At 44.3% G+C, this 17155-nt stretch overlaps 1 protein-coding gene across 1 annotated transcript in view; it reads left to right on the top strand.

Annotated features, from left to right (window-relative positions):
- The window catches only part of RICTOR (RPTOR independent companion of MTOR complex 2), a 170397-nt gene that overhangs the window by 127180 nt on the left and 26062 nt on the right, over nucleotides 1-17155 (top strand). Inside the window, exons 23-30 of the mRNA XM_045021191.1 lie at nucleotides 1984-2148; nucleotides 2535-2611; nucleotides 2712-2790; nucleotides 8764-8873; nucleotides 8982-9069; nucleotides 14219-14311; nucleotides 15134-15240; nucleotides 16903-17132. Of these exons, the coding sequence (XP_044877126.1) occupies nucleotides 1984-2148; nucleotides 2535-2611; nucleotides 2712-2790; nucleotides 8764-8873; nucleotides 8982-9069; nucleotides 14219-14311; nucleotides 15134-15240; nucleotides 16903-17132 (949 nt within the window). The remainder of the gene's footprint in view (nucleotides 1-1983; nucleotides 2149-2534; nucleotides 2612-2711; nucleotides 2791-8763; nucleotides 8874-8981; nucleotides 9070-14218; nucleotides 14312-15133; nucleotides 15241-16902; nucleotides 17133-17155) is intronic.

The raw sequence follows: 17155 nt of genomic DNA, 5'->3' as shown, positions 1-17155 counted from the left end.
GGAGGAATCAATTTGAGTGATGTCCAAAAGGATAGCTAAAGTTGAGACTTGCCCAAGAAAGTCATTGTATACCTTGCTTGCAGTATTGTAGTCATGTTGGTCTCGGGATATTAGCGAGACAAGGTGGGTGAGGTAATATTTTTTTATTGGCTCAACTTCTGTTGGTAAAAGAGACAGACTTTTAGCTGTTCTTCAGAAGGAAAGCTGTGTGTAACTCGAAAGCTTGTCTCTTTCACCAACAGAAGTTGGTCCAATAAAAGATATTACCTCACCCACCTTGTCTCTCAATGATATACCTTGGTGAGAGCAGCTCTTCCGTAGACTGGAGAGGACAGAATTCAGTGCCAAGAGGGAGTTAGGAGAGGAGAAGTCAGACAGTTACTATAAATGCCATGTATTTCTTTGAGGCTGGTGAATATTGGAGGATTTCTGTATGTGAAGGTGAGAGATTGAGGGCAAGGGAGGTGGGTGGTTGAGAGTGGAGACTATGAAGGTTGTGTCAAGATGACATTGAAAGTGGAAGGTAAGACTTTGGACTGAAATTGATATTCTTTAAAGAAATCATGATGATAGAAACTCTTGGATCTCATGCTTCTCCCACCATGAGGTCTACGTTTTGGGGGTGGGGGAGACTTGGAGAGCAGGTGTTACCCTTGTGTTGAGCAAAGCCAAATAATCAAGGAATTTTTGTAGTTCCCCCTTTTGCTCTCCCCTACAACCCTCATCCTACACCCTCATATGTCTTGTCTTCACTAGACTTCTTATCTCAAATTAATTGATTGCCAGTTAAGTAGCTATTTAATACATGTGTAAAAGTTAGTCTGCAACTCTCCTAGGGATAAGCTTAAGCTAAACAACACATGTTTGTAGCCTAGGTTGAGCCTGCCTGCCTTCACTTTTCCTCAGAGCTTTCCCTAGTAACAATAGTTACTGAAATTGACTTGATAGTTGCCAGTTTTCATTGCTGCCCACAGGGTTCTGAGTACAGTAGAACCTCAGTTATGAACACCTTGGGACTGGAGGTTGTTCATAACTGAACAAAACATTATGGTTGTTCTTTCAAAAGTTTACTATTGAACATTGACTTAATACAGCTTGGAAACTTTAATATGCAGAAGAAAAATGCTGCTTTTAACATCTTAATTTAAATGAAACAAGCACAGAAACAGTTTCCTTACCTTGTCAAATCTTTTTTTAAAATTTCTCTTTATTTTTGTAGTAGTTTGCGTTTAACACAGTACTGTACTGCATTTGCTTTTTGTTGTTTCTGCTGCTGTCTGATTGTGTACTTTCGGTTCCAAATGAGGTGTGTGGTTGACTGGCCAGTTCCTAACTCTGGCATTTGTAACTCTGAGGTTCTGCTGTAACAGCAATGGACCAATGTCTTGTTCATTTCACTCTGTTACTTAGGAAAGCTGCAAGTAGAAACATAAGTGTTGGAGTTGTTTGGCTTGGGAAGACAGCACTGAATTTGTTCACATTTAGAAGGTTAACTTCACAACTTAAGCTACGTATTGTAAGAGATCTTAAATTCTTCAAAAATTGATAGTATAAATCCCCTCAGGTACCAGGGCCAGCTTTCCCACTCATCAGAGAAAAGTAGATTTTTCAAACCATTGCCGCAGGTAGAGCATAGATGCTGTCCTGTATGAAATAGTGCTGGCAGTTCACAAGGCAGCACTTACAACGGTACTGACGATTTTCTACACAGTGCCAAGGACAGTGGACTGTTGGATGGTATTGGCTTTCAGATGAGACAGGTGAGACTTGTCCTGACTGGATAACTTGTGGTCATGGAAAAAATAATTACATCACACTTTTTGTAAGAGAGAAACATGTAGACAGTTGTAATAATACATGCAAAACAATGTGTAAACTGTACTTATTTGCTATGTAACGTTGTAATGGAAATGCACTGCCTTTGAATATTTAATATTTAACTACTGAATATTCTCTCTTGCAAATATTTTTTTTCCGTTGCAGAGCTGCAGGTTATATGCAACAAAACATTTACGAGTATTGTTGAGGGCCAATGTAGAATTCTTTAGTAACTGGGGGATTGAATTACTGGTGACCCAGCTGCATGATAAAAATAAAACCATATCTTCTGAAGCACTTGATATCTTAGATGAAGCATGTGAAGATAAGGTGAGCATCATTAGTCTACAGCAATAACTTAAGAATGTATGTAGGAAAATATTTTCTTTCTTTACAAAATTAAATCAAATTACCTTTTTTGATAATTCTATTTTGCAAAGTGTTTTAAGTTACTTACTACAAAGTGCCTATGTAATGAATATTCGTGAACTATAATAGCATATATTGGAAGAAATTTGTGTGATGTTGTTTACTATCTGTCATACTTTCAATTTCACATGCTTCTGGGTGGTTATCACTGCTATTGTAATTTTCATTTTTAAAGGTGCTCAAAGCTTCTATAGGGATATTTCTTCTAAATAAATAGTTGCCTTTTTAATTTAAATGGCTTACATAAATTCAGGATTTTAAAATGAGTTTTTCTACTTCTCTTTTAGGCCAATCTTCATGCCCTTATCCAGATGAAACCTGCTCTCTCCCATCTTGGAGACAAAGGGTTGCTTTTGCTTCTAAGGTAGGTGTTACATGCATCTTTTCATTTCAGAAAAACTTATGTTCATACTCCAAGTGGTTTGTTAGAGATGGACTATTCAGTGTCTGTTGTTACTTTACAGATTTCTGTCCATTCCAAAGGGATTTTCCTATCTAAATGAGAGAGGTTATGTAACAAAACAAATGGAGAAATGGCAAAAGGTAATTTTAACAAGGCTAAGTGTATAGCCATTGCAAATTATTTTTAAAGAAGGGATGATGTGAATATAGACATTTAGAAGTTTGGAAGGAATTCACAGTTAATATTGTACAATGTCAGGACATTCTGTTGCTTCAATGATTGTTTGTGAGTGTTTCTAGTGAAACATCCTGTTATTAGGGACTCTTCACTCCATTGTGTGACTACTTTCTTGTCTTAGCAAGAGCATCTTAATGAGGTTTTTAATAATATAAAATTAACTAAAAAAACATATGGCAACAATTCCCTTTCCCCAAATATATGCAACTACATGACTGATGAGATGCTTTAGGAGAGTGATGGGTCTGCTGAGTTGTCAGCAGAAGGTGGTGCATAATATCTTTTGTAGGAGAGAGAATTTCTTTCACAAGGAATTGCCTTATTTCCAGATGGCTACTGGCTCTAATGGTTCCCAAAGAAAGTGAATCTTAGGTGGTCTAATGAAGATGTTGATACACTATACTGTCAGAAAGTGAACAGGAACACTCAGACCCACTGACAACAATGGGGAGATAGCGTCTCTTCTCCAGATAGGTACTTGAGGGCAGCCTCTTGCTTCAGTACACTGAGGCCTTGTCTACACTACAAGACTATTTTGAATCAACTTAGTTCGAATTTGTGGATTCGACCTTATGAAGTCGAATTTGTGTATCCATACTAAATACACTAATTCGAATTTCTGAGTCCACATTCACGGGGCCAGCGTCGACTTTGGTAGCGGTGCACTGTGGGAAGCTATCCCACAGTTCCCGCAGTCCCCGCTGCCCATTGGAATGCTGGGTAGAGCCCCCAATGCCTGCTGGGGGGAGAAATGTGTCGAGGGTGGTTTTGGGTAAGTGTCGTCATTGAACCGTCAATCACAACCTCCCTCCCTCCCTCCTTGAAAGCGCCTGCGGGCAATCTGTTCGTGCACTTTTCTGGTCAGTGACAGCGCGGACGCCACAGCACTGCAAGCATGGAGCCCGCTGCGATCATCGCCGTTTTCTCCTCCTCGCACTTTATCGTGCACCTCTTCCACAGTCAGCTGATGAGAAATTGGGCTACTTTTCAATGGTGCTGCAAGCACTGGGGGGATCATAGGGGACGTTTTGCAAACATCAACGTCGGGTGGCCGGGCAAGGTTCATGATGCGTGTGTTTTCAGGAACTGTGGGCTGCTCAGACGCCTGCAGGAAGGTAGTTTCTTCCCGGACCACGAAATAACTGTTGTGGATAAGCAGATTCCTAAAGTCATCCTCGGGGACCCAGCCTGCCCGCTAATGCACTTGCTCATGAAGCCCTATAGAGGCGCCTGGGACAGCGACAAGGAACTCTTCAAATACCAGCGAGCAGCGTGACCTGTGACTGTTCATTTTCTTTACAGAGAAGCTGAACCTGCCCCTGTTTCTTTACCCACTGACTGTTGACTCTCCTCTTCTGTTACATACCCCGTTCACCCCGTTTCCCCCACTTCCAACACACGTGTAAAAATAAAATACATGTCCCATTGTTACTGAAGAAAGGTTTCTTTATTCATGACTTTGCGTTAAAGGGTTGAAACTGGGAGGCAGACTGTGCTGGGTAAGGTGTGCGGTGATGTAAAGACCGCCTCTAAACTCAAGGAATGACAGGCTCCTGCTCCTAGAGCGGTCCGCAGTGCCGGAATGCTTCTTTCAACGGAGCCTGCCATCCTTCTTTATGGATTTCTGTGTGCGGGGGGATATGTGACCTTGTGGCGGAGGAGTACGGATACAGATTCCTCTGCTGCGTGACTCAGCGGTCCAGGACAAGGACCGCTGTATAAGATCTGTAACCGCCCTCCCCTGCTACAAAGTCACATCCCCCCCGCCCACACAGAACCTGGAAACCACCTCCCATACCGACCATGGTGCCTACTGACTGCACTGTGTGTGTGACCTGCTGCTGATCCTGCCCCCGTGTCTGTACCCTGGGAAAGGTGACTGTCCTATGCAATTAACAACCCCCTTCCCCACGCCCCCCATTCAAACACAGTCTTCTTTGAAAAAACATGACGGAAACAGTAATTAACAGCAAAGTATTTTTATTACTTAAGTAGACACTTAGGGGATGGAACTGGGATTGGGACTTGTGTGAGTCCGGAAGGGAACGACTTCTGCAAATGTAGGGTATGAGAGCTTTTGGGTACTTGAGCACTCTGCTGGGGTGCAGTGACAGTTTACACGGCCTCTGGCGCCCCTCCTTCTGGTTATTTTGGGTGAGGGGGGTATGGGACTTTGTGGCGGGGGAGGGCGGTTGCAGATACACTGCAGGGGGGCTCTGTCCTCCTGCGGTCCTGCAGAACATCCACAAGGCGCCTGAGCGTGTCCGTTTGCTCCCTTACTAGTCCAAACATTGTTTGAGTCGCCTGCTTGTCTTCCTCACGCCACCTCTCCTCCCGTTCGCTGTGTGAGCGCTGGTACAGAGAGACGGTCTCCCTCCACTGGCTCTGCTGGTCCGCCTCGGCTAGGTAGCAGCCCATACATTCATCGAACATCTTGTCCCTTGTCTTTTTCTTTCTCCGCCTAATCTTTGCCAGCCTCTGCGAGGGGGATGCTGTGGCAGGTCTGGAGACAGTGGAAGCTGTGAGATGGGAAACAGGGAGTGAATTCCTTGCAAAGATACATTTTTGCGAACAATTAACTGAGTCTAGGCTGTCTCTGTGAATTCTGGGTTGAGACCCCTGTGCCTGCTGGGGCACAAATAATTTTCGCGGTGGATTCTGGGTAAATGTCGCCAGTCATTCCTTCCTCCGGGAAAGCAACGGCAGACAATCATTTCAAGCCCGTTTTCCCAGAATTGCCCTGGCATACGCCATAGCGTGGCAACCATGGACACTGTTTTGCCTTTTGTGTATGTCACCGTATGTGTACTAGATGCCGCTGACAGAGGCGGTCCAGCAGCGCTACACAGCAGCATGCTTTTGCTTTTGCATGACAGCAGAGATGGTTACCAGCCATATTGTACCATCTACCATACCATAAATTGGTAATGACATGGTAATAAGATGGGCATGGTTACCTGTCCTTTTGCACTGCACCATTTGGTGCTGTCATAAGTGCCCCTGGCCGAGCAGCCAGGGGCGCAAAAGCAAAAATTGGGAATGACTCCCTGAGTCAATCCCTCCTTTTTGGTATCTAAAAATAGAATCAGTCCTGCCTAGATTATGGGCAAGTGTACTAGAGAACCACTGTATCATAGAACCAGAGAGCACAGCTGCTCTGTGTCCGATCCTGCATAAATTTGGAGCTGTATGCTATTCACAGGGGGTGCTCCTGCAACAACACCACCTGTTCATTCCGGCCTTCCCACAGCCTTCCTGGGCTACCATACCATTGTCCCACCACTTGTGTGATGAAGTAATAAAGAATGCAGGAATAAGACACAGTGACTTGTTTGTGAGAAATGAGTGGAAGGAAGCCTCCAGCTGCAATGATAGTCCAGGCAGGACATTAATTACTGTGGATGAAGGAGCCCATCATCCCTCTGCTAGTCCAGGGGCAATTGAATCTTTTCTTTACACAGGAAGGGTGGGGGCTGATGGAGCTCAGCCCCCTGTTGCAATGATGAGGACGGTTACCAGCCATACTGCACCATCTACCATGAAAAATTAGGGCCAGGCGCCCTTGATCGACCTCACAGATGCTAGTACGCATGGTTACCAGTCCTTTTGCGCTGCCCCATGTGCCAATAGGCTGATGATGACGATGGATGTCAGTCCTATTGTACCATCAGCCACCCATGGCGGGGGGGAGCAAGGATGTTGGTGTTGAGTGCTGCACCATCGCGTCTATCTGCAGCATTCAGTAAAGATAGGGTGACATGTAAAAGAGTCAAGAGAGGATTGTTTTCCCTTTCACTTCTGGTGGTGGGTGGGGTGTGTGCGCAAATTGCCGAACTATGCCCTGACCCACCGCAGACACTGTGTTTGACCCTAGAAGCATTTGGAGCTCATCCAAGAATGCAAATACTTTTCGGAGACAGCAGGAACTGTGGGATACCTTGCGTCCTCATTCCCCCCTCCCTCCATGAGCGTCCATTATATTCTTTGGCTTTCCGTTACGCTCGTCACGCAGCTGCGTGCTGAGTCTGTGCTATGCCGTCTGTCCGTGGATTTATTAAAAATACTTTGGACCAGGCGCACCATAACAGTAATTCCACTACTTAGATGCATGAGTCTCCTAGCGAGATCACCGTGAGGACGGGCACTGAAGGAGATAGATTTCACGCAGCATGCGCTCTCTATCACGAACCACGGACCGATGCAGCCGTGCTTGGGGAGGCAATGCTCCCTGAATACCGCATGAAAGCCTCGCGCGGAAAAGGGTGCTATCACGGAGCACCCAATAAGGCAGCTCTCCCCAGGAACCTCCTGCTGATGCTTATCGATTAACGGAAGGAGAGCTTCGTGGAGATCTCCCAGGAGGATTTCTGTTCTATCACCATATATAGAGAGACCGCCTTCTCACACACTTCAGATTCCTGTTATATTAAGAATAAAAGTTAACATGGTTAAAGCACTTACCGACTGCTCCTTCCCCTGATTCAGGATCCGGGTTCATGGCCGGGGAGGGTTGGTAGGGGATCTCCGTGACGGTGATGAATAGATCCTGGCTGTCGGGGAAACCAGCGTTGTAAGCGCTCTCGCCTGCCTCGTCCTCCACACACGCTTCCTCATCTTCCCCGTCCGTGAACATCGTTGAGGAACTGTCCGTCGACACTGTCCCATCATCAGAGTCCATGGTCACTGGTGGGGCAGTGGTGGCAGGCTCCGTAGCGTCCGTTTGCCGCTTTGATTTTTTGGTAGCCTTGTCTGGGGTCCTTGATTTTCACGCGGCGATGCGTTGCATGACGGCTGTATCCTCTGTCTGGATCATGGCTTTGGAGACCTTCTCGTAGGTCTTTGCATTCCGTTTGTTGGAGCGCAGCTCCGAAAGCACAGACTCCTCGCCCCACACACCGATCAGATCCAAGAGTTCCCGGTCAGTCTATGCCGGGTCCCTCTTTCTATTCAGAGATTACATGAACTCCTCTGCTGGAGAGCTCTGCATTGCTGCCGGTGCTGCTGAGCTCGCCCCGATGTCCAACCACGAAATGAGATTCTAACTGTCCAGAAAGGAAAAGGAATTCAAATTTTCCCGGGTCGTTTCCTGTGTGGCTGCTCAGAGCATCGAAGCTCGGACTGCTGTCCAGAGCGTCAACAGAGTGGTGCACTGTGGGATAGCTCCCGGAGCTACTAAGTTCGATTTGCATCCACACCTAGCCTAATTCGAGCTAGCCATGTCGAATTTAGCGTTACTCCACCTGTCGGGGTGGAGTACCAAATTCGAACTAAAGAGCCCTCTAGTTCGAATTAAATGGCTTCCTGGTGTGGACGGTTGAGCGGTTAGTTCGAATTAACGCTGCTAAATTCGATTTAAAGTCCTAGTGTAGACCAGGCCTGAGAGTCATTGCAGATGGCAGCCATTTTGAAAGAGGGCAGTTCTTGGAATTCTCTATAGTAGGTCCATAATTCTTCAGCCTCTGTTAAAGGAGAAGATTAGTTATTAAAATAATAGTCTTTCTTTCCATTAATCCTACAAAAAATATTCAAATGTAGCCTACAGTCAAGATTTCAGTGTTTAAACGAAAAGCTTGAATTATCTGTTCTTTTAGGATTATGAGAGAAAAAGTGCTATATCAGGTGCAAATTCTCTTAGCATCACTTTTAAATTAATTTTATCCCCTAAAATAGTTGGGCAGATTTGTTGTAAATTTTCAGAACATTCATTCTATATTCTAAGTACTGTAATTACTGCACTAGCTGAAAAACTCAACTTTGATTATGGTCAGAAATAGTTTCTCCATAATATAGTACCATGTTGTAAATACTAGAAACATTTGTTGCCCATCATATTATCAATGAGGTAATAGGCTCTATATTTCAATTTTCCTTTTTAGGAGTACAATTTAAAATATGTTGAATTAATTGAAGAACAACTTAATGAAGCACTTACCACTTACCGTAAACCTATTGATGGTGATAACTATGTTCGTCGGAGCAACCAAAGGTAACTTCTGTTGCAAATAAATTTGTTTTAAGACAACATGAATTGTGATGGCTTTTTAAAAATGTCATAATTATTGCCATGAAAACAGATCATTTCTTTTTCTACCAGATTACAGCGGCCACATGTCTACCTGCCAGTTCACCTTTATGGCCAACTGGTGCACCACAAAACAGGCTGTCATTTGTTGGAAGTTCAGGTGAGGACATTGACAATCAATAAATTAAAAGTAGGGCTGTCAATGAATTGCAGATAACTCTCATGATTAACTAAAAAAAAATTAATCATGAATTAAAAAATTTATCGCTATTAATCGCAGTTTTAATAGCATTGTTAAACAATAGAATACTAATTGAAATGTATTAAATATTTTTGGATGTTTTTCTACATTTTAAAATATATTGATTTCAATTACAATACAGAATACAAAGTGTACTGTTCACTCTATTTTTATTACAAATATTTGCACTGTAAAAATGATAAACAAAAGAAACAGTATTTTTCAATTCACTTCATGAAAGTACTGTAGAGCAATCTGTTTATCGTGAAAGTGCAACTTACAAATTTGGTTGGTTTTTTTTGGTTCCATAACTACACTCCCAAAAAAAAAAAAAGAAAAAGGAAAAAAAAGGGGGGGGCAAAACTTTAGTGCCTTACAAGTCCACTCAGTCCTACTTCTCGTTCAGCCAATTGCTAAGACAAACATGTTTGTTTACATTTACGGGAGATAATGCTGCCCACTGCTTATTTACAATTTCACCGGTAAGTGAGAACAGGCGTTCGCATGGGACTTTTGTAACCGGCATTGCAAGGTATTTACATGCCAGATATGCTAAACATTCGTATGCCCCTTCATGCTTCAACCACCACTCCAGAAAGAAATAGTACTGAGTGGTCTTGTAGGCTCTAAAGTTCTACATTGTTTTATTTTTGAATGCAGGTTTTTTTTAACATAATTCTACATTTGTAAGTTCAACTTTCATGATAAAGAGATTGCACTACAGTACTTGTACTAGGTGAATTGAAAAATACTATTTTTTTTTACAATGCAAATATTCATAATCAAAAATAAATATAAAATGAGCACTGTACATTTTGTATTGTGTTGTAATTGAAATCAACATATTTGAAAATGTAGAAAACAGAAAATATGCAAATAAATGTTCTATTGTTTAACAGTCCGTTTAATTGCTGTTAATTTTTTTTAATCGCTTGGCAGCCCTAATTAAAAGTAAAAACAACTTTTCAGGTGTGTTGTAACTCTTCTAGAATAACTGACTTGGATAACCTCTATTTTGATCATCATTTGAACATTCATTAAATGAAGATTCATAAAACTATGGCCTTTCCAAATTTCAAAGAAGTTTTTTCTTGCAAGGACAATCTCTACCTGCATCATGTGAAATTCTTTCCTGGTATTGAAAACATCAGAGAAATATCTTTCAATCTGCTTCTTACAACTGATCATTGTGAATGGTAGGGGCTAATGAGGGCAGAAATAGGAAAGGCAAACACATCACCAATAAGAAATGCTTTTTGGAGAGCATATTTTAGCTGAATGAACACTATAAGCAGTGATTATTAAAGCTACTTTTTGCTTTATGCATATAGAGAATATGGATTGGGAATTTTTGTTAAAACAAATGTGTATTTTAGATCCTTGAAAATGGAGAGAGAAATAAAATAGTCTGTTTTCATTTTTAAAAATTAACTTGTAAACTTAGTGCTTAGAGTGAGTTTTATAGAATTGTTTAAATAAAATAAACTCAAGTGGAAGGCCAAATATTGCATTGATTTAATCCAATGAATCTGTCCCTTTTTGAGCCTGAATTAAACCTGGATAATTCACTAACAATGATATTTGATGCTTTCACTCAAGCTGGTAGTGAGCATCTTTTCATATAATTAAAACCATCACAAAGTTGGACAGAATATGACATGGTTGACGGTCTTTGTACAAAAGCCAGATAGTGACTGCACCGCACCAAAAGCAAGGGGGAACGTTGTCTCGGCTTGCGGGAGAAGGCAGCTGTGCTTTATGGCCGGAGGGGGAATGAGGTCAGAAACTGCTGCAAAGGTGAACGGTGGTTAGCTTTGCGGCACTGACTCTCACCCTCCCCCCGCCCAGGAATGCGAGGCTGGAAGGCTAAAAAGGTGCAAGACCTGGGCATTGTAAGTCCCTTTTTCCACGCAGCAGGCAAGACAGCTCTCTCCCTCCCTCCATCCCTCCTCAAGAGGTAGCAAATATCAGATTGGTCTAGGACCTGTTGTGGGTGTTGTGCTAGTCGCTCCTTTTCAAGGCGGGCTGGGAAGGAATTTTTTCTGCACCACCAGATTGGCCTTGGTGGAGGATTTTTCACCTTCCCCACAGCGGGTGTCAGGGAGGATCTTTCCTGGTAAGAAGAAAAGGTGGTAAGCCTTATGTCGCAACTTATTTTGTAAATGTGAGGCGGATGTCCAATGCAGGTACTCCATAGGAAAGGCATCCAGTGACCAGATAAATGACCTGGTAAATGACTTAAAAGGACATGCTGGATAAAGGAACAGAATTGGGGACTCCTATGATTGGTACGACAGGGAACCAAGCCCTCCCTCCCCCCTGTTCTTATAGCTCACCTTAACCCTCCTACGAGGGGGATGGATGATAAGGTTCAAGCCATGGGTTGGCTAGGGGGACCTGGATGGAAAATGAAGGCGGGATGGTGGAAGCCCTGGGTAATGATTTGAATAAACATGGATTTGCCTACTCTGTACACCAGGGGTCAGCAACCTTTCAGAAGTGGTGTGCCGAGTCTTCATTTATTCACTCTAATTTAAGGTTTCGCATGCCGGTAATACATTTTAATGTTTTTTAGAAGGTTTCTCTCTACAAGTCTATATATTATATAACTAAACTAGTTTGTATTGTAAAATAAACAAGGTTTTCAAAATGTTTAAGAAGCTTCATTTAAAATTAAATTAAAATGTTGATCTTATGCCGCCGGCCCGCTCAGCCCACTGCTGGTCTGGGGTTCTGTTCATCTAGGCCAGCAGTGGGCTGAATGGGGCCTGCGGCCGGGACCCCAGCTGGGAAGGGTCTGGCAGCCAGAACCCCAGACCGGCAGTGGGCTGTGCGGTGCTCGCCGCCGGGACCCCAGACCGGCAGTGGGCTGAGCGGCTCATCCCACTGCCGCTCAGGGGTTCCATCCGCCGGCTCCTGCCAGCCGGGATCCCGGCTGCTAGACCCGCTCAGCCCACTGCCGGTCTGGGGTCCTGGCCCTGCCCACATACAGTGGGTACCTATCTTCTCCCTGGTTTTGGCCCATTCTCTTCCTCTCTCTGCACTGAGCTGAGGGTGGGAGTGGACCAAGCACAGGGCTGGGGGTAAAGGGTCTGGCCAGGAGCTAGAATGAGGGAGGGGGCTCAGGGTTGGGGCAAGAGGTTTGGGTGTGGGGGCACTTACCTGGGCAGTTCCCATTTGGTGTGAGGGGTGCAGGTGGGGATGTGAGTGGGGGTGCAGGAGCTCCCATTTGGTGCTCAGGGTGGGGATGGGTATGTGCGGGGTGCATGGGATGTGAGGGGGCTGGGGATGTGGGGGGTGCAAGAGTCAGGGCAGAGGGCTAGGCACATGTGACGGGGGTGTAGGTGTCAGGGTAGGGGGGCTGGGTATGTGTGGTGGTGCCAGAGTCAGGGCTGGGATCATGCGGGGGGTGAAGGCGTCAACAGAGGGCTGGGTGGTACAGGCTCAGGGCAGGGGCCTGAGGGGTGTGGGGGGGGTGCAGGGCTCAGGACAGAGGACTGGGTGACTGCGTCCCCCCCCAACCCCGCCTGCTCCTTGTCCCGACTACCGTCTCCTGGGACCCCACCCCCTATCTAAGCCTCCATGCCCCTTGTCCCCTGACTCCTCCCTTAGGACCCTACCTGTCCCCTGACTGCCCCAACCCTTATCCGCACCCACAGAACCTCCCGGACTCCCATGCCTATCTAACCGCTCCCCGCCCCCTGACAGAACCCCCAGAACTCTGGATCCATACAACGCCTCCCTGCTTGCCCAACCCCTCTCCACACCCGAACTCCCAACCCCCCCAGCTCCTTGTCCCCTGACCACCCCCTCCAGACCCGCCCCCCCACCCTAACTGCCTCCCCAGGACCCTCCTTGCTCCCTGTCCCAACTGCCCTGACCCCTATTCACTCCCCACCCCCTAACAGACACCGGGACTCCCATGCCCCATCCAACCCCCCACTGCTCCCTGACTGCCCCCTCCAGAGACTCCTGCCCCTAACCACTCCCCCAGGATCCCACCCTCCCCATCCAACCCACCCTGCTCCCTGTCCCCTGACTGCCTCCACCCCTTATCCAACCCCCTGCAGGACCTGGACCCGGACCCCTTACCATGAGGCTCCCCGCTGATCCGGAGCCTTGCCGCCACGCACGCAGCGCTCTTGAGTGGTGGGGTGGGGCTGCGCGTGGTGGCGGGGCTCCGGATGAGCGGGGAGCGTCTTTCCCTCCTCACGGAGCCAAATGCTGCCCCGCGGAAGCGCGCAGCCTCAGCCCCCAGAGCACTGTGCACAGCGGCCTGGCTCATGGGGAAGGGGGGGGGGAAGGCGAGAGAGGGGCCGGTGGCTTGCAGCGCTAGGCCCGGCGCTCCAGCCCAGGAGTGCGGACCCTGCAGCTTGCCGCGTCGGCAGGATTTTTAATGGCACACTGGGGTCCCGGCAGGCCCCAGCGTGCCATTAAAAATTGGCTCGCTTGCCATCTTCGGCACGCGTGCCATAGGTTGCCGACCCCTGCTGTACACTTATCTGCTGGGTAGTCCCAGACATCTATTTAATAAAGTTGCAGCCTGATGAAAATCCATATGAAGTGTCTCCTGTCCTTCTTTCAGTAAACCCAGACAACAGAGGGATTGTGGTTAGGTTTGAAGTATGTTGGATTGAGCTCTGCTGTGGAGATTAACTTGATTTAGGGATGGCATTATGTAATCATGCTATTAATCTCTGATTTGTAAATCATTTGGATATGAGGGAAAGAAAAAAGAATATACTGGGAATCTCTTTACTCTTTGAATTGTAAAACTGCAATGAGAAGGCTTCCCAGAGGTGTAAAAGTAAGCTAGCTAAGAATTAACATGTTGTATGCACTAATTACAGAATCATTTGTTCTTCTTTGGGATATCAGTTAGTGTTAAGTTTATAATTTTCCTTCTGCATTATTGATGTTAATCAATCCAAGTTTTTATATGATGGAATGGTCCAATTTAAAGTGTGTGTATGTAAACATTTGTTAAAAGCTTTAGGAGAACCTGATGTTTTGAAACTTCCAATATTTAGTCACTTTGAACTGAGTTTGTTTTGTTCTCCTCCTGTAGAGTGTTGTCCCAGATTTAAGTTACACTGTTCGTTCCCCGATGTTGGATAAGTGGGAAGGAATTAAACATCTGAAAGCAGCCCTTTGGGCCTTGGTTAGTAATAGACATATCTATTGCTTTTCTTTCCTCTTATTTCTGCTGTAATTTTTCAGATACTGAAATAATTAAGGAATTGGTTTTAAGTAAAAGTAGTTAACAAGACTTACTCTTCTGGTATCCTAGCTAGTCTTTCCGATGAAATACTATGCATTGCATGTGGCTCTTGTTTAAAAAAAAAAAAAGTGAAGTCTAACAATGATTTTTTTAAAAGCAAAAGAATGGACTGCCATATGTATCATGTATGGCAATATGTGTGGCTAATCTTCAGGGGATATGACTTGCTGTGACCTGCGTGGTGTCACTATCATTTTTCCAAAACAGTTGGGGGGGGGGGAGCGGGACATCGACTGGTGGGTTTGAACCTACCTGGTTCAACTGGCCCACTGTGGGGAGATAGGAGGGAAGCCTGAAGTCCTTTTGGGGTGGAGCAGGAACAAAATTGGACATTAGTTTCATCATATATCATGGGTCTGTCTTTCCTCCCTCCCCAATGTTTGTTCCCTGTGCTCCAGTCCAAGTTGACTATTGATGGGGACAAGTAAAGTGCCAGTATGATGAGGGGAAATGTAGGATTATCCTTCTTCAGTTATCCCAGAGCCCAAGGTGGCATATGGTGCCTCGAGTCCTTCATTGCTCACAGGTGAAAAATACCAGAAGGATTGGCTATCTGCTCTTAAAAGTTAAAGGTTTGAAGTTAAATAAAATTGTGGCCAGATGGCATTTCACCTTATTAGCATGCCAAGAGTTTTGTGGGCAACGCTACAAATGACATCAGGAGTTAAATTTATTTGATGGCAAATAATAACTTCATTCCAGGGAAACATCGGATCATCAAATTGGGGCCTTAACTTGCTTCAAGAAGAGAATGTGATTCCTGACATAATGGCACTTGCCCAGCACTGTGAAGTTCTGTCCATTAGGGGGTATGTATATCTAATTTTAAAATTTTAAATCTGCAAATAGTATTTCCTGACAGGCCTAGGATGTATAAAGATTTCTACTTTTGCTTACACTGAATTCCTTTATTAAACATCATTGACAAAGTTTGAGAAATTTTCCAGGTCCTCTAAATAGGTCAAAAGTTTATTTGCAGAAAGTGTCATGGAAACTAGGTTAGGAAGACCATGAAAGGCATTTATTTTATTTTTGTTTTTCTAAAGAATCAAGTAAAATTATTAGAAGTTCTTAAATCTCTGCCACTATCCTTTTCAATTTTTCTTCAGTAATATTTGTACAAGTTTTTTAGGAGGAAACAGATAATAGGTTTTTGGAGACCAAATACATTTTATCACATTACCCCATAGACTGTTTGAATGTAAAAGAAAATGAGAAACACACAGTTAATATGTGGTTTAAGTGGTTTGGCCAGAATCCCATAGGAACTTTGTGGCAGCAGAATGCATGCTAGTGGTTTTAGACCCTTGTGCTCCCTTGATCTCAGCCTGTCTGTTCCCCTCTGCTCCACCCACCCACTCTGGTTTCTGCAACCTTGTCACCCTCTCTGCTCTTGTTTGCTCTCTTTTCCCTTCCATCCCTATTCCATTCCTCATCCCTCTGCATTTGAATCAGGCCACTGCTGTTTCTCCATGTTACCTAGGTGCCAGCATATAAGGAGCATTGAAAGGACAGGAAAGATGTCACCCTGTTCTCAATTCCTGTGTGTTGCACCAGATTGACCTCAATCTGGCAGGAGGAACAATTGCAGTTCTGCTCAGCCCCTTGCAGCCATAATAGATCTCTATGGAGCATGTGTGAACTGAGAATTTTAGAAGGCTTATAACTTGGCCAAATTTGGATGAATTTTCCCAGGGACAGCAAAAGGCATATCCCTGGCATCAGTGCATCTCTTTGCCAAATTTCATGTTCCTGTGCCAAAGCATGGACATGCTATAGCTTCTGTTTAAAATGGTAATTTTTTAACATGGGCAAATGACATTTTCCCCTGAACTTGTTTTTGGAATCTTACCTGAAACTTCAGGAAAAGAAACCACACACCCACCAAAAAAACGAAAATAGAAAACAGCTACCCACCACCTCCACCAGCAGTCTGAGGCAGATACTCAACAAAGAAAATTTCAGCCCCAACAGTTAGTTTGTCAGAGTTATAAACAACTGAAAAAAGGGTTTTATAATGGAAAGTGTTAGGCAAAATTAACTATAGGCACTGCTACCAGTTCAGCCTATACATTTTTATTACTTTATTTCTTGTTACGTGGACAGTTTCTTACTTTTTGTTTAGTTCTGTACCGTAAAACAAACAAGAAGTATGAACTGATTAACATTGCTGTAGGAACCTTAACTTTAGCCTTTCCTGATTAACTTTTTAAAACTGTGGAATATTAACATTGCATTACACAAAGTTGTTTTTTTTCCATTTTATGTATTTAACGTGTAGTTGTTACCTGTACGACACTTGCTCTGATTTTGTTTTTTCCATTAGATATAACAAAAAAAGCTACTCAGCTGGTCTATATTGGATTATCTTGCAACTTTGTTTCCCCTTAAAAATCAAATGTATGTTTGAGTAACTCAGACCTATTGATTAAATCGGGCTATTGTTACTGGGTTTTTTTTATTAAATACAGAACCTGTGTCTACGTGGTTGGTCTAATAGCCAAAACTAAACAAGGTTGTGACATTCTGAAGCAGCACAATTGGGATGCAGTGAGACACAGTCGTAGACAGCCGTGGCCAGTAGTCCCTGATGACATGGAGCAACTCTGCAATGAACTCTCTTCTATACCCAGCACTCTTAGCTTGAACTCGGGTTCCACCAGTTCTAGGCATAACAGTGAAAGTGAATCTGCACCATCAAGTAAGCATAACTAGAATTAATGG

Source organism: Mauremys mutica, chromosome 6 (assembly GCF_020497125.1).
Source record: "Mauremys mutica isolate MM-2020 ecotype Southern chromosome 6, ASM2049712v1, whole genome shotgun sequence".
Lineage (NCBI taxonomy): Eukaryota > Metazoa > Chordata > Testudines > Geoemydidae > Mauremys > Mauremys mutica.
This window is presented reverse-complemented; position numbering and strand designations above follow the sequence as displayed.